This window comes from Catharus ustulatus, chromosome 22 (assembly GCF_009819885.2).
Source record: "Catharus ustulatus isolate bCatUst1 chromosome 22, bCatUst1.pri.v2, whole genome shotgun sequence".
NCBI lineage: Eukaryota > Metazoa > Chordata > Aves > Passeriformes > Turdidae > Catharus > Catharus ustulatus.
This window is the reverse complement of record NC_046242.1, coordinates 7,796,737-7,819,066: the sequence shown is the minus strand read 5'-3', so window position 1 is coordinate 7,819,066 and position 22,330 is coordinate 7,796,737. Positions and strand designations below refer to the sequence as shown.

General features: G+C 45.1%; 1 protein-coding gene across 10 annotated transcripts in view; it reads right to left on the bottom strand.

The window, feature by feature from the left end:
* CLIP2 (CAP-Gly domain containing linker protein 2) overlaps nucleotides 1-22,330 on the bottom strand; it is a 94,464-nt gene that overhangs the window by 35,189 nt on the left and 36,945 nt on the right. For 9 of the 10 annotated variants that reach the window (XM_033078496.1, XM_033078498.1, XM_033078495.2 and 6 more), the window contains one exon: nucleotides 5,964-6,502. In XM_033078496.1, the coding sequence (XP_032934387.1) occupies nucleotides 5,964-6,502 (539 nt within the window). Of the gene's footprint in view, nucleotides 1-5,963; nucleotides 6,503-12,094; nucleotides 12,163-22,330 lie in introns of those variants that run through there. The other variant, XM_033078504.1, reaches the window with a different exon arrangement.

The window sequence follows — 22,330 nt, the reverse complement described above, 5'->3', positions numbered from 1 at the left end:
ATACACAGTTCAGCTCTTCCAAGCATTGAAAACCACTGTACAGTAATACTTGATTTGCAGAGGGAGCTTTTGGCAAAGGCACAGGCTGTGGGTCCAGCTACTACAGATCACCTGAAATAATGATGTGTAAATGCAAGGGGGCAAATGTGTGAACCTACAGGAGATGTGGCCTCACATCCTGGGGCTGTGTCCCAGCTACAGCCAGGGCCAGTGTACAGCAGCTGGAGAACTGGCTTGTGGTCAGGTTTATCTGTAAACACAACTTACCTCCATGTGCCATCTGGCCATCAGCAGCTTCATCTGATCAGATAAACACCATATCATCTGAGAATGCCAGAACTGGCTTTTAGGGTAAGGGGAGAAGCAGACAGCCAGTAATTACAGGCCAGCCCTCTGTATGTGAAGCTACAGGAATTTTTATAGTTTCTTTTCATCCAACCACTTATCTTTGTGCCTACCCATCCCCACAGCACAAGTCAGCATTGCACAGCAATGAGTCTGACAGCACTGCTGATGCAAGACATTTCTGTGCACTTATCTGTCAGGCACCAGTGAGAAAATAATATCCTAGGGAGGTGGTGTAAGAGGAAAGCCTGGAATTACAGCATCTCCTCCTGGGGCTGTCTCCAATACAAGTCTGCCCATGCCAGTAACACAGTTTGCTCCACCACAGCCCACTTACAGCTCCAGATACTGCACCCAGCAGACAAGGGCCAGGCAGTGTCTCAGCCCAAATGAATGGTTAGCAGGGTGTGCACAAAGAGCCTCTGAGGGTTGATGTGGCAGCAGGGCAGGGCAGTTGCTTTGGGCTATTTATTTCCCTCTTTATTTCACTGCATAGAAACAGGATGGTCTCTATGAAACCATCTTCTACCCCACAGGAATGGGATAGAAGGGATCTTGAAGTTCATCTTGTTCCACCCCCTGCCATGGGCAGGGACACCTTCCCCTACACCAGGTTTCTCCAAGCCCCAGGCAGCTTTGCCCTGAACACTTCCAGGGATGGGGCAGCCACAACTTCTCTGGACAGCCTGTGCCAGGGCCTCACCACCCTCACCAGGAAGGTGAGGTATTATTAGGTAATATTAGCTATTTCCTAATATTAAATCTCACCCTACTCTGCCAGTTTGAAGCCATTCTCCTTTATCCTGACACTACACACTCCTGTAAAAAGCTCCTTTCCAGCAACAATCTTATAAAGAGAGGAAAGAGCTCTGACTAGGAGTCCTGGATGTTTTCTTGTCTCTTGAATCCTGCAAACAGCTGGAACACTGCACTTCCCAGTGCCTGTCCCAAACTTCCACAGGGACAGAGATCCATCATTCCCACACTGTCATTCTCCTACACTCTCTAGTCACAGCACAGCAATTGCTGGTCTAGAGGATGGCAGGCAGTGGAATACCAAGAATCCTGCCTTGATAGAACTACAGAATGGGATCCTTTCTTCTTTTCTGCCTGATTATCAGTAAGGGAATATGCCTGGTGATTGTCTGAAAAAGGCCACACAGGAGCATTGCTGCACCTCTAGGTCTCCACAAACTGGGAGAGCCCCAATGGCTAACCAGGAAAATAAAGAGCAGGAGTCCTTCCTCTGTGACACCTTGTGTGCCTTTCCAGCAGCAAGGTTCAGTCTCAGGCACTGAAATAGCTCAGGGACTCTGGCAGCAGAGCAGGGAGCTGTCTCTGCCCAAGGAGAAGGGCTGTGGCTGCAATTCTCCTGCCCAGGGAGCTTCTCAGGAAATAATTTCTCACTCAGGAGGTTCAAACCTTTCTGCAGCTCACGGCTGTGGCAGGGACATGTGGGGGGATCCTGAAGAAAGAACTTGATTAGTTTATTCAGGAGTGCTTTCCCTCATTTGCCAGGAGCTGCAACACACTGCAGGCAAAGACAGTTCTCAGCAGACAGACAGGATGATGAAAGGCACAGGCTCAGGGGAAAGGCCAGGATCCATTTCCAGGCTCTGCACAGCCCTGCCCTGCTCAAGTGCTGCTGCATTGATGCTCCCTGGGAGTGCTGCTGCTCCAGCATTTGCACTGGCTTTGAAGATCTGCAAGTTCCAGCAAAATCACAAACCTGGAATCCATCCTGGTATCTGGGGCAATACCCCTCAGCAGCTGAACCAGCCACTGGGATATAACCTGGCCATTATCTTATTTATCACTCCATTTCAAAGCTGAAGTGCACTGTATTTTCCAGTTAGGAAATCCAAGCATGGCTGAAGGGCAGAATACCTATTCTAAGAGGAATTTCTTTTGTTTAAATTATTTTTTATTTAGGCTGACATATAATAAAACCACTGACTTCACCCACTTCTTCAGAAAGCAATGGCATCTAAGGGGGAATGAGCTCAGCTGCTAAGAAGGCCTCTCCACAAAGAATGCAAAAGACATTTTCTTAGGCAAAAAACCAAGCAGAAATTCCTCCCAGGCAGAAAATGCTCCACTGCTCTGTTTCCATCCCTTCTTTCCCTGCAGAAAGGCAATAAGCCAGCCTCACATTAACAGAACTTCAGCAATTATCCCATTTTGGGAGCTTCACTGTCACTAAAGCAAAGGTTAATTGTCCCACATTTATTTGCCAGACTTCAAGAGATGAGTTCTACAATATTAGGGTGGATTTTTCATCTCTTTAATGCAATTTTTACATCTCTGAGAAAAAGTCTGAGTGCCAAAGGCAAATATTATCTAACTCTTCTAATGGAAAGCTTCTAATGGAAAGCTGAAAGTCACTTTCTGCAAGTGCTGGAGAGTCAGAGAAGGTCTTGCAACAAAGCTACTGAAAAGCAAAAATGTCTTCAAGCTATAATGGACTTTAATGAAGTTAAAGAAAGGCGCCAGCAGGAAATGGCCAGGCTGCAGAGAACCAGGTGTCCATCTGGCCAACCTGGAAGGGTCCCCTGCAACCTTGTGCTCCATCAGCACTAAAACATGTCCTCCCTCTTTTGAAAAGCCTTTGGTGGATCCCATACATCTAAAAACCACTCTCAAATAAAAATATACTCTTTCAGAAAAGCAAACACCAAGAGTAATAAAGACAACTAAAATTGTAGCAGTCCATAGGGGATGAGCAAAGATTTGCTCAAGGAATTTGAGGGAACTCAGGTTAATTCAGAATTATTTATATATTCTAATACCCAACATGATTAACTGACACCTCCCATAAGTAAAATAAGAGCTGTCAAGCCAAGCACATGTGAATGAACCATAAGAGCAAATTATTTCTTCTTGTTATTATCTGTTCTTTTCCTGGATCTCTATGACTGTGTGCAAACAATTCCTGATGTTTCTGTGAGCTGAGCATTCCTGCTAGAACCAGTGAGAGCCTAAGCTTAATCCAGGCTCACCCTTTTGGAGCTATTTATTACGCTAACAAGTCACAGCACAAACTTTATCTAATAACATCTGAGGTGGACAGATTATCAGGCAGGGAGGGCAGGCTTTTAAGGAATGCACCCTCATTGAAAACAAATTAAAAACCCAAACCATTCCCAAAACACAGCTCAATAGAAGCCTGGGGAGAGATGTTCCCAGGCTGTAGGCTGTGGCTATGCCAAAATTCACTCTTGGCCCCCACTGGGGTGAGCAGACTGCTCAGGGAACAGGTCCTGTCTCAGAGAACTTATGGTCAGGAGAAGAAAGGGGTAAAACAAGTCTGGAGAACATCATTCCATTGCCTGCCTGGTTCAGAAAGAACAGAGCCAGGTTTAGTAAAGATTTTATATTTTGCAGTTTGCTTTCTAATGACTCCTGCTTCTAAAATCGTAAGTTCTCACCTGAACATTCCCTGCAAGAAAATGGGAGCAAATAAACTCATCCAAAGAGGACAGATCCTCAGGTTCATTTTCTCCCATGTGTGCTGCTGTCACACACCAACATGAAGCATCACTGCTTGTGCAAACAGAACAGTGCTGCCACCTCTCCCTGCCACCCTGTCCTGGGACTGCAGGGACAGCAGCAGCTCTGCTGCCAGAGGGATGGGGAGGGATGAGAGGCCAATTCTGCTGAAATCAGGAAGCAGACAGATCTTTGAGCAAGTGTCAGCTCCTGTGCACATTTTGGGGAAAATTTGAGAAAATGAAACTCTGTCAACTCTACAAACCTACATATTCACACTGGGTTTACTAAGCATCATCCAGTGAGCACCAGCAGAACCAATCTTCACTCCTCTGAAAATAACCAACTTTAGATTGTTTATATTTTATATAACTAAAATAAAAACTACTGGCCAACCCAACAGCAGTCCCAAAAGGACATTTGAGACTGGCTCTGACAGTCCCTGTGCACACTCCTGATTCACACTGACTGTGGAGCCAGTCCTACCAAACACCTGCCATTAAACAGGTGTGCAGTCTGTCTGCCCTCCCACAGCCACTGCTGCTACTGGAACCAGGTGCATATGGAGGTATCCAGGAACACTGGATAACTTTAAATGGGATTCAGGTTATCCAGGATGTGCAAAGATTTATCCCTCTGCAACCTGTCAGGCTGTTGGTCAGACCCACCTTTACCTTTTAGATCCAGAGGTATCACTACAGATCTGCTCAAACGCTTGGCTCTTCCAATATTTGATATCACACTAGGTATCACACACATTAACAGAACTAAACTCTCTTACAGAGCTGCAGGACAGAACCCTGTCTTCCTGTCTTTGATATCATTCTTTCTCTTCTCCATCTCCTTTGCTATGACAAAAATGACAAACTAGGTGGCAAACTTCCAGTAACCCATTCCTAGTTCAAGCCTGCCATTTTGGCTTAGTCATCAGGTAGTCTATTCCAAATAATGAAAATAACAACAGAAATCATATGTCGATAATTCACCCATCACAACCTCTCCCAAAGCCTGCCATTTTCTAAAAATTACTGGAAGCTCCTTTCTGGACAGGAAGGACTTTGTGTCACATCTGACATAAGAAAACTGAACCACCAGAAAGAGTGACCAGCAGGAGAGATTCTTGCAAGTCCTTGCAGACTGTGTACAGCCACATGCAACAAGACACTGCAGCAAATTCCCTGAAAGCCCAAACAGTACATTTCATTATGGAGTCCCACGAGATTAGAACATAATAAATGACTGTATTTCTATTTCCCCCATATTTCAGTTGTTCTCTCTCTGACATCTTCCTGCAGTTCTGAACTTGTCCAATACAAGAAGTACTTTGGAACACAGGCACCAATGGGAAAGAGAGACATGTCCAGAAGATGCAGCATCCCAAATAACAGCATAGACCATGCTCCATCCCACACCTCCCTGCCCACCCAGTCCTCCTTTTGTCTGGTCCTGAAGCTGACCAGGAAACACTCAGGAGGGGGACAAATCCTTGTCCTTTGCCATTCCAGGGGGACCCCACACTCTGAAACACTAATCTTAAAGAAACTAGAATTTAGTTAAAAGTTAGAAGAAACTGGGATTGAGATAGTTACCTGAAACTTAAATAATTGATTGCCTGTCAATTTATGTTTGCTCTGCTGTGCTTGCAATGGGAAAGGATGAAACTGGTAGGTAGGTCCAAAGAACACAAACAATTGCAACCAGAAATTCATTCTTTGCAAAACTGGAGTTGCCCCAAAAGCCATTTGTATTGTCATTGATAGAAAAGGTCAGGGTGAGGAAGACTCACCTTACTTCCTCCTTTTAAGACCCCTCCCCACAAAAACGACCCCAGACTCAATTCAAGAAGCCAACCACGCTGCTTAATAGCCATTCCAGCTAATTACCATAGGAAGCAGGGATGGGAGGGGCTGGTATTATGAATATGCATTTGTTTGAACCTTTTGTCAATAAATAGACTCTGTGACCACCTGGAATTTTGCAGTGTGTATTAGGGGGCTACCCCACACTGCTGCCCAGCGCTGAATAAACACAGACTTTGTAACTTTAAATTGTTAGAGAGTCTTTTGTCCTCACAGTTGAGTATCAGTATTAGACCAACACTCATATTTTGGTAAATCAACCCAACTCACCAGCACACGATCCCCAAGCCGCAAGTCCTTCTCCCCTTTTTTCACAGAGCCGCTGTCCGACAGGTTGGATCCGGACTCGTTGCCCGTTTTCATGGCGCTGTTCAGGACGCTCTCCCTCAGCGGGATCACACGGCTGGACAGGGGTGGTGTGGCTGTTCCAGAGTGCAGTGACAAGTTCTGAGCTGTCAGGGAGTCCACGGAGGGGGCGTCACTCCCCGAGCCCTCGGCCACCGGCTGCCGCGTCAGCTTGGACGGTCGCGTAAAAATCCCCTGCAGCGGCTGGCACTCGAAGTACCGCACTCCTCCGACAGAGCCGTCATTCTTGCCCACAGGGTCATCCAGAACAACCCCTGCCCACTGGCCTGGAGCAAACTGCGTCTCCCCAAGGTACTGGATCACACCTGGCTTCACTCCGTTCACCCAGACGCGCTCACCCACCACAAAGTCTCCCAGGAAATCATCGCCCACCTCGGCAACCTTCGAACCCGACTTCTCGGCGCTGGTGGTGGACGTGGTACCCTGCTTGTGTAAAGGGGAGCCTGTGAATCAAGGAGAAAGAGGTTTTTAATATGAGGAGAAATCCTAGAAGGAAGCCAAAACACCAAGAAAATGTATTTACAGAAAGGAAATATCTGGGACAACAACTTAGATTGCAGGTGTACGGCCTGTGAAGATGAAACCTGAGTGACACCATCACTCACCTCCTCAGTGGGAAAGCTGTCTGCACAGAATCTCCATCTGCTGCCCAGTTTCTGCAGGTCTCACACAGAACATAAAGAAATGACCCCATGTCTTCATCCCCTTTACAGTACCTCGGTCCCCTCACAGCCCCAGAGGGGCTACACTAGTGTGGTGAGCTCAAAAGCACAGGAGTGCTGCTAAGGAGCAGAGAGCCCAATGAACTGCTGCTTTGCAGAAAGAAACCAAGTCATCCTTTTACCCTCCAATTTTTTTTTTTTTTTTTTTTTTTTAAAGTGTGAGGCACTGATGTTTTAGTACGTGGCTCTATGAGAACCCCATCAAGTGTCCCACCAATGGCACTAAGAGCTCCTGTGGGACCACACAGCAGCCTCCACAAATTCCCCATTTTTCCCTGCTGCTGTGCCCTTTGCTGAAAAAATGCAGCAGCAAACAGATACCTAGGATGTGTTCAATATGAACAGCATTTCTTTAAACAGGAAGCATCTACAAACCTTCATGCACAGCCTTCCAGGGCCACACAATGTGCATGGAACTCAATATATCTGGCAATAAAGAGTGCCCTTTTCCCAGCATCAGCCTTCCAGCAAAGCTCTGCTGCCTGGGGAAGGAACACTCAGGTGATGCTGATATTCACTGTTCTGCTCACACTCTCCAGCAGATCAGCCAAACTCTCCATAACACAAAAGGGGACCCTTGAACACATGATAGGTGCCTGAATGGGAACAGAGTCAACCCAAGCAAACAAGACAGAAGTGACCCAACTCTTGCTGACCCCACTGTCAAACCCTCCTATCACAACCTTTGGGCTTTCAGCCTGGTCCCAGGCAACAAATGACAAGGACACATGAACTTCATTAAAACTCCCTGAGGGTTAAAGCAGGAGGTTGAGTAAAGCCCTAAAAGAAACCACAACAGAAACTGAGGAAATAAGCTTGGAAAATAAGACTCACTAAGTCACATCCATGGACCTTCAGCCATCCTCAGCTCTCATTAGCCCTGAGGTTCCAAGTGTGGATCTCCCACACATCTGGTGTAGGGGATGTTTGCAGGAGAATTGTGCCACATATCCTGTGCTCAATGAAAGACCCCTGGGCTCTTCAGCTGAAGTTTCTGGCTGCTATCAACCAGAAAAGTCTAAAGCACATCCAGGAAAAAAATTTATTTGCTACCAGAGAAGGCTGACAGAGGACACCCTGAGCAGCTGCAGAGACAAGCCAAACTTGAGTGCTTCTGTGTAATGAACTGTGAAACTTGTTCAGCCTCAGCCATCACTGTGGCTCAGTCTGCAACACTTCCACAGCTCCTTCACAAGTAATGGGCCTGACAGATCAGGCTCAGCTCCTAGAAAGGGGAAAAACATAAAAGCTCTCAAAGCAAGACACTTCAAAGCTTTGCTAGAGGTCTAGGAAAGAGGAGAAAAGACCACTAAGGCATAGCATGAAGAACTTAGTTTCTGCTAAATTACATGTGTTATGAGGATCTGTTTTGACACTTTGGTTCTTATTACACTCCAGATAAAACACTTGACAAATTTCTATGGCCACCAGTTTAAAGCCCCTGGAAGCAGTACCTCTGCCTGGTCTGAACCTCATCTGAACAAGAGAGCAGCAATTAAGGTGGGATTGTACAAACTCCTCTCATGAACAGAAGTATCTCCAACAGCTCAGTGGGCTCAGGGGGCTGGAACAACTCTTGTAGATCAGCCAAAGGGGACATGCACAGCATAACACACAGGGAATGTTCAAGAAAATCCCATGATGGGCACAGGAAGGACAGTAAATACTGTCCCCAGCTGTGCGAGTACTGTTCCCAACTGAAAATGTTGGTGGCAACAGAGACCATGGAGCTCCCAGCAGAGCTCGGTCAGGGAGAATCTTCTCCTGGCTTCTGGACCTGCCTTGGAAGTTTTCTCAACCTCATGTGTTCATCAAGAAGTTTTGGGGGTTTTGGGGCAAATTTCTGCATTCAAGCTTGTGTCACTCTCAATTGTGTAGGACAGTACACCAAGATGAGCTCCATCAGACAGGACAGCATTACATCCAAGAACCACTTTCACCTTAAAAAATTTAAACCCAAAGACTATAAGGATGCCTAGAGCTTTTGATCTTTACAAAAGATTTTAAATACAAAGAAGTGTGAAGGAAACAGCATTCCATCCATCTGAACTACAAAAACAATCACAGGCAGACGATAAGGCCACTGTTGGCATTTCAATGCTTAATAGCACAAGACAGTAAGGTAATCAGAAAAGGAAATTACATTTTAAGAAGACTCTAAGTTAAAGAACTAAAGCTGGTTGCAGGGTTTTATCACCAACAAGGTCTGTGATACGTAGGAGAATAAATTAAATTAGAAACACAACTTACACCTTGGTTTCATGCTTGGCAGAGCACCCTAGCACACCAAGATCATGGCACTGACACGTTTGTGCTCATGTATGCCCTGTGTCAAGAACAGCCAAACTCAACCTGCTGTACAGGGAACTATAAGCACATAAAATCTGGGGGGCTCTGCTGCTATATTGAGAAGAGATCAAAACTGTTTTTCCAGTCTTACTGGAGCCTCAGTTTCAGCTTAGTTCCTGATTTTGTGTGTTAGCCAATGGTCAAGATACAGGTCACATTAACTCTCACAAGTACCTCTGCAATGTGCCTGGGATAAGCAAACCCTTCAGCAGCAAAGCTCAAGCAAAGAAAGGCAGGAAGGCTGCCCAAGGCTGAACAAACATTACAGTAGGATTTAAAATTGCATTTAGACTCACCACATTTCACTGCAAGAGCAAACAACTTCAAAACTGACTTAGACCAGAAAAAAAAAAAAAAAACAGTTCATTGGATTCCTGGTGCAACACTGTCTCTCCCCCAAAGCCAAAATTTTAGTGCAACTTTACACACTCTTGTTCACTTTAGGTGCCTGTCTGATAGGCAGGGATGCTGAACTACAGTAATTACATCTCAGGGAAACAATCTCATTCCAGGCTCCTGAGCAGTGCAGGCAGAAGCATCATTATTCTTGAGCATAAAGTGAATTATTCAAAAGTACAGGATGTAAATAAGGAACTGCCTAAAGCTTCACCTTGTTTATTATGGCCACAATGTAGAAACTTGTGTTTTACATGGCTTTCATTATCCACATATGAAATAATAACCACAGAGTAGCTAATGGGCTTTTGTGCAGCAGGTTTTCAGAGAAGCCAAGAGTAACCATGATCAAGCTGAACTCATTTCTCTTGCTGTTACTAACCCATTAACCAGATGGTCAGACAGCATCCAGAGTAGCCCAAGCTCTGATCCTCCCAGGTATCTGCTCACCAGCCTCTCAGAAAGCAAATAGTAGCAATGAGTAACTTGACTTCAATCTCATGAGTATCTTAGGATAGCCCAAAAGTGAGAGCAGCTGATGGCACTGCTCTCAGAGACCTGACATTGGCATTGCCACTCTCCAAGTACCTCTTACAGCTGAAGGAAAACCATCCAAGAGGATTACCACAAAACATTTCTGAGCTTTCCCAGCCTACAGGCACCTAAGGAGTTGGTCTGTTGGTCTGTGTCACTTGGATTTGCTGTTTTGAAAAAGAAAAGTTTTCTTGCTCTAGCCAGACTCCCCAGACAAATGCCAACAAGTTCCAAAAAGCTCACTAAGAAAAAAGTTCCAAGAAACAGCAAAACAAAGCAAAACAAGATCTCAGGTATGAAATTGAGAAGTTATGCAAGAGAAACACCAAACACACAAACTGGGTACATCTACTCCTACCCTGCCAGTACCTGCTGATGCCAATCAAGAAGCCACAGGAACACTCTGAATGTCACTGCTCAGCAGCTCACCTGGAGGCCAGTGATGAGGAAGGCTCTTCCTGCTTGATCCAAGAGGATTTACCTGTGCTGCTCTGTCCAGCACAGACCTCACTTGCTAGTCAGGGCTTTGGCAGCAGCGATGCCTTCCCCCTCTCACTGGGACCAGGCTCCAAGACACAACAAGCAGTGAGCAGGATCTCTTCCACTCAGGCTTTCCAGCTTTACAATCCCATTGTGTTCATTAGCTGGCTCATTCTTTTCAGATTAAATGGGCTTCCTGTAGGTCACAGCTTCCAGGGCTGAACAACAACTGGTAAATCAGAGTCACACAGAGCATCCAGCACATCTTACCCAGCTCCAAATCTCTGCTTTCCCTTTGGCCTTCACAAAGCCTGCACATTAACCACCACTACAGCAACCCTGGTGCTTAGAGCTCTTTCTGCAAACTCAACCCATCAGTTTTAGGGACCCACACTGACACATTCCTAGCAGGCAAGAGCTGGAGAGGTTAAAAGTTTAGCTGAAGTTTCAGCCTGTTCACAGGGCTCTTGTTACCGTGTCAATGAAAGCCATGTGTCCAAAATCCCTTGAAGCACATGGGCTTCTGCAAAAAGGGCATGGATTCTTCCAGCTCTTGGAAACTGCTGTAGGAAAGAGTGAACAGAAGCTTTGTATAGTACAGAAGCAAGAAACCTGCCCTCAAGAAACTCTGGAAACTGAAGTGGGAGGAAGAGGCACTTGCTCTGCAGCATCAGCAGCAATAACTTTCCCTGCAGGATCCCTGACAGCATGCTCAGCCTGGTGCTGTGTTTGAGTCACATACACTGAACCCATCCATCCCTCACTCCCTCCACATCTTCTGACCTCCCACAGCACTCCAGTTGGTCATTTCTTAACACCAGGCAACTGAAACAAAGGGGAAAGGAAACTTGTATCTAAAGGGGAGGAGTGGAGGAAGGGAAGAGCAGTTTAGTGTGAGAAGCAGTGCACAGTGAGTGTTGCCCGTGTATTTCCTACTCCCTGCAGAACCCTTTTGTAGTCTGACTGCTCCCAAGACACATGCCAGGCACCACAACTGCCAAAGGACTCAGAAATGCAGCCTGTTGTGTTGCCATGGGAATCAGGAGACAAGCAGTTAATTGATAAAATGGAGGCACACTAGATTTAAAAGAAAGAGGAAAGAAAAAAAACAAAAACAAAACAAAACCAAAAAAAACCCCACAAAATCACACACACAAAAAAACCCCCAACCAACCAACAAAACAACAACAAAAAAACCCCAAAACCACAACCAAATGAAAAAGAGAGATTCCACAGTAGTGTCTTGTTTCAGGAAGGAGGGAGAAATAAATAAAAACATTATATTTAGAGAAGAGCTTTACAGTGCCCCTAAAAGAGGTCTTTTTCCTTTTCTATTTTAATTTTCAGAGGATTTTACCCTCAAACATCTCCACAACACAAGACAGCCTGAAAAGCAGCAGAGCTGCCTACCCACTCCTGGCTGCATTCCCTGTCCATGGCCATCAATAATCTTCTCATGCACTACCTGGCACCAAAAGGTGCCCAGCAGAACCACCACTGCCACAAGACTGAAGACACTTCACCCTCGTGGCCCCTGCTGTAGATCCCACCAACCTGTGACAGGGCAGCAAGTTCTGCAGTCTGGGAGCATCTCAAAGTACAGCCTTGCAACCAGACTGGTCAAAAAAAACTTTTGGTACTGACTCTGCTCCTCCCAGCCTGGGCAGGGCTTCAGCACAGTCCTGAGACCAGGGGACTGTAATGCCCATTTGAAGCCAAGATTTTGTCAGCTGGAAAACCCTACTGCTGGCCACAGGGCTGCCAGCTAAAAGGAAAAAGATCTGGTTTTACTGCCACAGGGGTTGGAGGCATTAGAGCAGCCTGGCTCACTGTTTGGTTCAATGCTCAGATGATGAGGTGGGTGGGGATGACAGACACTGCTCAGGGCACCAAACATCTGTGGTGGATGACACTGTCCCATCCAACAGCCCACCACCCTCCCCTGAGAGCTGGAGGGCAGCATGGTCTTGTCCTTACAGCCACAGAACTGCCAGCTCCTGCTGCAGTGGTTTTTCCTCCTCCACTTGCACTGTAGTTACTACAAGCCTCTCTAGGTCTGTAATGCCATTTCACCTCCAAGCATAACACTGCTGAACTTCACTGATGGAGAGCAGAGCTCATCAGCTTCCCCTCACAGGACAGTCCAGAGCATCTGCTCCCTCCCACCTAGAGCAGCCAGAGAGAAGGATGCACAACCTGCTGCATCTCCAGGAGCTGCCACCTCTGCAGGGAGCCAGGCATTCTTCCCTTGGCAGCATCAGCAGCAGCCACACAGGCACAGACAAAGCACCTCCTGGGGGAGAAGGGCTGGTGTCTGCTGCCTCCACAGCACTCACTGATGGTGAGGCCTTGCCACATGGAATTTCTAGGTTCCCACACAGGGATTTGAGCTTCTCAAAGCAACCTGGATTACATAAACATGACACTGTTAGCAACCAAGTGAAAGCCAGCCCATTGCCACATCGAAATTCAAATTATTGAACACAGCAATGAAGTAGCTGTTTCCTGCAAGATTTATCACAGCCCTTTCAAACTGCAGGATGAGGCAGAAACAGAGAGGGAAGAGGTGCCTGAGAGAAAAAGCAATACTTTGCAGACAATAGCCAACTGCCTGGCAGCACATTGTGGGAGGAAGGAGCCCCAGAGATTTATGGCTGACTTGGAAACAACAACTGAAAGCTCTGCAAGTTAAAAGCTGAAAAGTTGGGGCCGTGATCTGGCACAGAAGCAAGCTCTGCATCTGGTACCCTGAAAATCTATTACCCCTGCTGCTCCCAGGAATAATCCCAATGGTGTGGGTATTAAGGTCTGATACAACTTCAGCATCCCTGTGTTTAGCTCCTTTGAAGACAGGAGGCATATCCAGAAATAAAACTGCAATGAGGAGGAAGATAATAAGAATGAGAATTATGAATGAGAAGCAAAACCAAGTAAAGACCATTGCAAAGATGTCTTGCACTGAATGCAAGGAGATGCCCATTGAGACAAATATTTGCTTCCAGAGAGGCAGCTGGGAAGGGCAGTGAACCTCAAACAGACATCCCAAACAAAGGCTTTCTTATAAAGGTCTCATTCAAGATGCTGACTGGTACAAAATCTGCCCTGCCACAGACGAGACACACATTCTTGGTGCCTGCTAGAGATAGGAGGGATGGAGGAGCTGGGGGGGTTACCAGCTATGCTAGATCAAATCCAGTATAATTCTGAAAAGAAACAAACAGCAAAACTATATAATTATGTGTGAGGATTTCAAGGGGTTTTTTTTCAAATACACAACAGTATTCAAGGAAATATGCAAAGCAGATTGGTTTTGGCAGTACAAGGGAGGCAAGTGAGTAATAGAAAATGCACAAGATTTCTTTCACTGAGGGATAATTACCTTGCAGCATATGGAGGATCTATTCATTTCAAGATTACAGCCTTAATTTTTATGTAATTATTATTTTAAAAACCATATTCTTTCAACATTCACTTTTCAATACTCTATTTAACATTTTTCAGCCTTAAAACAGGGCCTATATATCACATCTCTGGAGAAGCACTCTCTTTTCATCAAAAAGAATGAAAACAAAAATCCCACAATTTTAACAGCTTTGCAAGTTTAACAAAGATTGGAGCACCCATATCTTCTTCCTCAGCATGTGCTACCCCTCATCTCTAGAATAACATACAGACAAATTTGCAAAACTAGAATTTAATAAATGCCAGGTTAGTATAATAAAGTAACCTGGGGTGCATTACAGAATAACAGACTCCATTCTTCCTTAAATAAACAATAAAATTACTTCAACTGAAGAATATTCCACACAGAAGCATTACTCACTTTATTCACCATGACTTATTCTTCCAAGAAAACATAGTTTCCCATTGAAGCAAACCCTTAGCTCTAAAGACTCACCAAGTTTTGTCCCACCAGCCCCATAACCAGACTGGGTTACCTCACACAGACCACTGCAAGTAATGAAAGATTCAAGGGCAGAAAGGAGCATTAGGAAGCAACCCAGGGTAACCTATGAGATGGCCCCAAGAGCAAAAACACCCCTGGGGAGGGGGAGATACTCACAGGAAAGGCTCCTGCCAGCACAGGGGGTTTCCTTCCAGCAGCTGAGAGTCACACGACCCCTGAGGATGCCCAGCTCACTCCCGCACACCAGCTCGGCTGCAGAGCTGCAGTCACACCCTATGTTCAGTTCTCTATAAAACCAGCACAAAGCTGATTTCTTGGAGCCTTTTCTTCCCAAAGCAGCATGGAGAAGCTGGAGAAGGAGCTCAGCCTGAATCCGCCATGCCCACAAACCCCAGCACACACACACACGTGCAGTTGTCTGCCGTGGGAATCTGTAAGGCACAAGTGTGGTTTGGGGGCTGCTGTGATGGAAGTGAAGACAGCTGCTCTCAGTGAGCTGATCCAATGACAAAAAGAAAGAAAAGGAGGCAGACACAGGTCTTTAATAAGACATTTATAAACGATTTCCCAGGCAGAACACTGGCACTAGCACAGAGAGTGCAACAGTCTAGGGACTGTTCTGAACTGGAGAAATTTATCTTGAGCACCAAACACTGTAAAGAGCAGCCAAGTAAAGCACAGTACTTTCCCTCCACCAGAAGAAATAATTGAGCAGCAGGGTTTTGAAATTTCACAGTTTTATTACATATTGGAATTTTTCTCAGGCATCATTCCCACACAAAAGCCACTTGGATGGGTTCTGGGACCATTCCTACAGCACCAAGATGAGCAGTGCATTGCTCAGGCAGGTGCACACAGAAAGGCCATTGACTTATTCAGAAATTATAGCATTAGCTCAGTCCCAATCAAATGCAGAATAGAAGGCACCAAAAAAAGAGCCTGCCTTTGTTTCTGATTAGACTGGACCAGTTTAGGGGATCCCAGCACTCTCTGAACTGAGAACAAGAAGAGCAGGAGAAGTTGCTGTGTGTGCATCACTCAGGGTATTTACTGATAAGGCACAACCTGAGCAGCCATGCACAAGTAGATTGACTGTACCTCTAACAATTCATGGGGAAGAAAAGTTAAATGGCAGGAGACAGTCTAGTTTGACTCCAGCTTTGGCACAGACTGCCTGTGGGCACAATATTTACTCCAGCTCTGTAACAAGCATTATAACCCCTCATTTATCCTCAGAGTGCTCAGTGATCTGGTTACCCCAGTCAGGTCAGGTTAGCCCAAGTGCAGAGCAGTATTTCCCTGGTGTGACAGCTGATGAGCTGTGCACTCAAACCTGTGCTCCCACTGCACTTGGAGCCCTGCAGAGGCCCCACTCCCCCAGCTCAGGCTTAAAGCATCCTTTATTTGGTGCATTTCTACAGCTGGAAGCTGCAAGCTCAGGCAGTAAGTTCTGCTGGCACCATGGAATCTCCCCATGATAAGGGCTAGACATGCACAGTAGTAAAATCTTCCTCATTCCTACTCTCTTGACAGATAACCACTTCTCATTTCTACCTGATGAACCTCAGAAATATTTCTTTGGTACAACCACCAGCTTTTCTCTGACTTTCTAATTTTACTTTGCACTGCTTGCGTCTGGCAGGAGTTGGGATAATCTTCACAGCAATTGTTCCTCACAAGCTGCCAGCCTGCAGCCACAAAAGGTCCTCATGTCCTGTCTGCAGCTACTCTTGAGGGGAGAAGTAGAAAAAATTTAACACCTGACATGTAAGAATGAAGGAGTATGTTTTGTTAGCTCCTTATCTGAGAGGCTGGTTTTCAGTGTGACCAGCTGTGCTGAGAAACAACAGAGTTTGAACCACTGGGATGGCACCAGCAGACAGACAAGCACCAGGCTGCCACCCCTGGATGTAGGTTTTCCCCTTCCCCAGTAGCAACATGACATTAATGCAATTGCACCATCTCATTGAGTCATCCACCTGAAAGAGGGAGATTCCAGGGGCCACCTGCAGCACTCCAGGATCCCAGAGGAACCAGAGCAGAGGTAAAGACATCACCTCATAACTGCCACACAAACCTGGGCACAATCCTGGGGCTGCACTGTGCTAAACACAGCTTTGATTCATCACTCCATCAGCCATTTATTCCTCCAGCCACACAGCCATGCACAGAGCAGGCTGCACAGCACACAATGGACTGATTGTACACAGCCCCATGCTATGCACAATGCAGTTTGTTGGGCTGGCTTTGCTTTGCCTAATCTAATAAAAAGGATATTTGAGAGCAGATTAACACTGAGTCATCTACTTTATTCCAAATACCTGGTATAAACAGTTAAGTATCCAATTCAAAAGGCAATGAGCTGTACAAGAACAGGCATCATTTGCAGAAAAGCCAAGTCACTTATCTGCAGTGGATGTCTTTTTTTTTTTTTGAAAGTAAAGATGATCATGATCCAGATCTGATCCTAAAATACACAAGCTGATTTAAACATTGACCCTCACAGCAAATGTTCTCAAACCCAACACAGCTAAGTCTCAGTGACCACCAGAAATGACATCTTACACCATTCCAGGAGTGCTGGTGGGGAAATGGATGGGGTGAAGTGAGAGATCCCAGATAAAGCTTGGGAGCTGATGAGCTGAGCTGCACTGAAGAGTGAGCACAGGGCCCCACTGGACACCCTGAGCACACATTGTGCCCCCATTCCCAGCACACCTTACTAGGCTGAAAGACTCACATGTGGACTATGACTCTCTCATGCCACTTATCAGCACTTTATCAGATGATCAGTTTTAAGCTTTTATCTTCTGAACCCAGCCAGGACAGAGTCAGTCACTGAGGATGATACCCTCAAGTCCTTTTTAGGGTTCAGAATTTTCTCAACATTATACCATCTTTCCTGAAATCCTTCTGTTCAAATCTCCAATAAACCCTTCTAATTTCTGGCAAGTTTTTTTTTTTTTTTCCTGAGCAAATACCTTCAAATAAAATATTCTGTAAAAAGTATTTCTGTGATATGAGTTATACAGAAGGCTCCTGTCATCTTCAGGGACATGAATCCTAAAGAACTGTGCAGATTTAAGTGTGAAATAAGACAAGCATGTGCAGGACAGTAACTTGCCCTACAGCTCAATGACTGCACACCCTCAGCCAAATTCCAAAGGCACTAATGTTTAACAGACACAACACTTCAGTCAATGGAAAAGATGAGGGGAAGCAGCATCAGAGATGGAAGCTGCTGCTCCTGTGCCAGGACTGGGAAAACAAAAGGCCAGAAAAATCTGCTGGCCAAGATAACTTCCACTTTGACATCTGACTTACAGGATGGCATGGGCAAGACCTACTTCTTTAAGTTGTCTTTTGTGTAAAACATGGGTAGTACTGACCTTCATCACAGCCTTCAAGCTTTACAGGAGGTGATGAGGCCTCCACAGTCTTGAATAGAGAGGTTTCATGTGTGCACAGGAGGCTTAAAATTACAGAAAGTGAGAATGACTTACAGCTCCTGCTTGGTAGGAATTCCTCAAGCAGACTGGGAACACTCCTGTAGCAGAGTTAACTCCTGTATAACACTGCCCTGCAACTGCAGCAGTGCACTACATCACAAATCTACTCCTGAACCTTGGTGCAGGTTCAGCTTTTGAGAGGTACTCATGGCTAAGTTCATCACTGCCTTCCTCTGAGACCATTTAAAAATCCCCATTCACAAGCATTTCCTTTCTCACAAAGAATTCTGCAAACACATCCATGGAGTGAAGTGCTCTGCTGCATCCTCCACTCCACAATCCAGATGTAGCACACAGGACACACATCTACTGTGCTGGAAAACAGCATTGCCAAACACATTTTGTAGCAGAGAAATCATCAACTGTATTTTGAGTAGAGCTGATGAAGTCATAGACAGCTCAATTTTGACAACTCTTATTATTTTAGAGTGAGTGTTGTGATAAACAGTGTTTTCTTACAGATCTCACTCCTGCATAAAACCCAGTTTTGTTCTTTTATGGGAACAGGATATTAATTTACTTACTAGCATCTTCATTAAAAAGTAAATATCCTACTGAACTTCAATAGAGAATAATATTTGTATTCTAAATGTTTTAAGGTTTTTGTGGAGATCAAGTCACCTACTTGACTGCTTGCAAGGAAGATGCTCACATGCAGGGTCAGTGTGTGATGGTTAATTACAACCTATGGCAAATATTATGTACCAACAGTCTGATGCCACTTTAATCCTGCAGACTCTGATCCCAAATCCAGCTATGCCAAAGGGACTCTCTCCTTTAATTTCAATGAATATTGGCTCAGGACTTTAATGATTAATCTGCTCTTGCTGGATTAGTGCAATTGTTGGAGGCAGAACATGCAGGAGCAGATCCTGCCCCAAAGCTGCATCCCTACTTTGATGGGCATAACCACAACCACAGAGCTGCTACTGCAGACTCACACCAGCCCAGCTGAATAGGATTCAGTTCATTATATTCCAACCTCCATAAGCTGAACATCTGTGGGAAGCAGATTTTCTTTCCCTGCTGTTCTGTGAAGAGCTACAGAGAGAGCAGGAGGGTGTCTGACTGACCTCCATATGTCTTTGGTGTGTGCTCATGCCTCATCCACAATGAATGAGCTGAATATTAAGGATTAACTACATCAAATCCTTCTAAGAGTATCTAATCATTAAGACAATTAAAATCAGACTCACAGTTATCTCTGTACGTTACCTGTAAAGCTGATTAAACTAAGATTAATTCAATGCCCTTTTCTATTACTTGGAATGCACTGAATCACTTCTTGGGGAAGGAATGTCACCAAAGGTACTTCTTCCCTTCAGGAGGGAACCAGAAAGGGTAGAGGAACCACCACCTTTAGAAAACCTAGTACAAAAGGTATTTCAGAGTGCAGGATGGCATGAAAGGCACGTGTGAGCTGAATACAAGCCCACAACCAAGCCAGAAAACTTTGGCATGGGATATGTCATGAGAATGAGAACAAATATGCAGGGTCTCATGACAGCACCTGTGTCCATGAGTGACTGGATTTGTATGGAGGGACATAACCTCCACACAGGGCACTTCAGTCAAACCCTCAGCAGCAATGAGGGGATGCACTCAGGCTCCAAAGATCCCTCAGCACAGCTGCTCCCATGGATGCTGCAGCTCCCAATCCTCAGCTGTACCTCAGCCCTGGATCAGCAAAACAGCAACTCCCCTTTGTAGTTTTTCCTGTTCAGCCCTTGAAAACAATCTTGTTTTCTTTCAGATACCTGTAAACTCCTCGACCAGGTGACTGCCTGTGCAGACCTGGATCCTGCAGCTCTGCCTGCCAATGGAGCACTAATCTGCTGCCCCTGTAATAGAGGCATTTGAACCTCAGACACCTCACTGACACCTCAACCAAGGAACTGAAGACACTGTGTATACAGAGCCATGAACATAAAGCAAGAACTAATCAAACTTCACCAATGACACATTTCCAGCAGGATCACTAATCCAACCCCAGGGCTGCAGCAGGGATTTAATTGAGGACAGCACTCAGATGGGAGCTGACAATACTGATCACTCCATGAGGCCTGATGCAAAACCAAATGTTTGCTAGAAATAATAGCAGCCTCTGGCCCCGTGATGTGGGGTCTTCTCTCTCAATTCATCAGCACACAACACCCCAAGTTAATATTAATCAAGAGGCACAAAGCCTTTGAACAGATAAGAATTAGGTCCCTATGTCTGTGCCAGTCAATCAGCTGCTCTGGACATTACAGTCCTATTTCTTTTGTTGTAGGCAAAACAGTGGTTTAGTGTCATTAATTGTTATTTGGGAATTAGAATTACTAGATTGATACAAAATCAGAGAGCCTCGGTAGTTTCTTGCAGCTTTATAAAAAAAAGCCTGGGTTAAGATGCCACCAAACCATCAATATTTACCTGAGATCAACCTCCCCAAGTTCTCTCTTATTACTGAGGCATAAATTCCCCAGGAAAGAGATCATCCCTCCCTTTGTTTTTCACCACAGAAAATTCTAGAACCAAAAGAAATTGCTTCTTACTCCTACGCATCCAACCAATCTAACTTAAAAAACATCCTGAGAAACTCAAGGGGTGAACAACTGATTTCCAAGTTAATTTACCAAGATGTTGCTGTTAACACTGTGGCAGATAAATAAAAATAAATGAAGATTTTCCACTGGGAAAGGCAAGAGCAAGGCAGTAAATGCACAAGAGAGCCAAGGTGGTGGTGAGATTTAGGGTCCTCCAGCAGAATTGATGCAGGTACAGATCAAAAGAGACTTGGCCACAGAGACTTGGCTCTGTATTTTATAACCCAAACCACTCTGGTTTTCCTCCATCAAGCTCCAGAAAATGCAGATGTGTCTTTTGGCTTTTCTAGCATGAGGGAGGTAAGTGCAGAAGCAAGGAGTAAGGCAGTTCAGGGGCATGTAATGAGTTTTTGTGGAGTCAGGAAAACCTTGTCAGCCTCCCAGGAAGCACTTTCAGTGCACAGAATTGCTGAGTATCAAACCAGAAGCAACCCTCAGAACATAATCATAACATAAATTTTTCTAGAAAATAAATTTTTAAAAAATTGCAAACTCAGCCCTGGGGCACAGCAGTAACTGTCCCCCAAAAGGGGGCCCAGTACTGAAAAAACTCAGCCCATCACTACTCAAAACCCAAATGTAACTAACTAGGACCTGATAGCAGCTCAGCCTGATCAAACCCTCATTACAGCATATTTGAGTTAAATTATCCTATAGAGCTGGTCATCCCATTCTCTTTAATGGCCCTGGGAACGTTCCAGTCTGCTTCACTCTTATTTTTAGTGAACAAAAGCAACACACAGTGTTTGTAAAAGCAGACATTATGCCAACATTAATTAGCCTTGTGCATTTATTCTTCATCAAAAATAATGCAGGTACACTTATATGAAAACAAGAAGGCATTGCCAGGCTCCTAGCAATATGCTGTATAGTTTAGCTACCAAAGCATAATTTTGGCAATAAAACTAGGTAACTGCTGAAAAACAGTTTTGGTATTGTTAGCCATGCCTAAATATGAAATTCATGTGACAGATACTTGCACTTGCCTGTTCAGAAAGACAGAATCCATCTGTAAAATCCAAGGTCTGTGCTGGATTCTGACTGAATGCACATAAGTCTCACAGAAAACTTCATAAGTTTGGTCATTTTTGCTTCCAGCACTAAAGTCTCAATGTTGCCCAGTTCCACTACAAATACAAATATTTCTTTTGTCCTCTGTCTTTTGCTAGAAGTTTTTAATTGAACAAGAGATATAAGAACTACAAACAAACACTAGAGCCAGCTGACAGCCAAATGAAGTATGAAAGGCAAATTTCTCCTCCAACCACATTACTCTAACACTGCTCTGAGCAGACAAAACCCACTCTGAAACATGAATGCTTCTCTTGCCAGCAGCTTTCACCTGTTCCACCAGCTGGGAGGGCTCTGTGGGCCCATTCATCACAGCTTCCATTCTCTTTCCATCCTGCCAAAGCAGGCTTTTCCAGGAGCAGGGTGGGAGAGAAACCGAGACATGAGCTTTGTAACAAGAAATCCTAATATTATATTGAGCCCTTCATCCATAAGCCACACCTTTAGCACAGAAACCTCTCTTGAATGTGGGCTAAAGAGCAGTGCCTTTCTTCACTTGAAACATGGGAAATAAACCAACACATTTGGGGAAAACCTCTTCTAAGGCTGCTAGAGATGAATTTTCAGTCTGGCTAAGGAAAATAGTTACTGCAAAGCAGCAGAACTTATTTCTTCCATTGTTACAGGGAGAGAAGGGAGGGGGACAGCCAGCATGGACACCCCTCAAGGCTAATTTCTTCCAGGAGTCCATGTCAGCTGCCAGTTCCCCACTGAC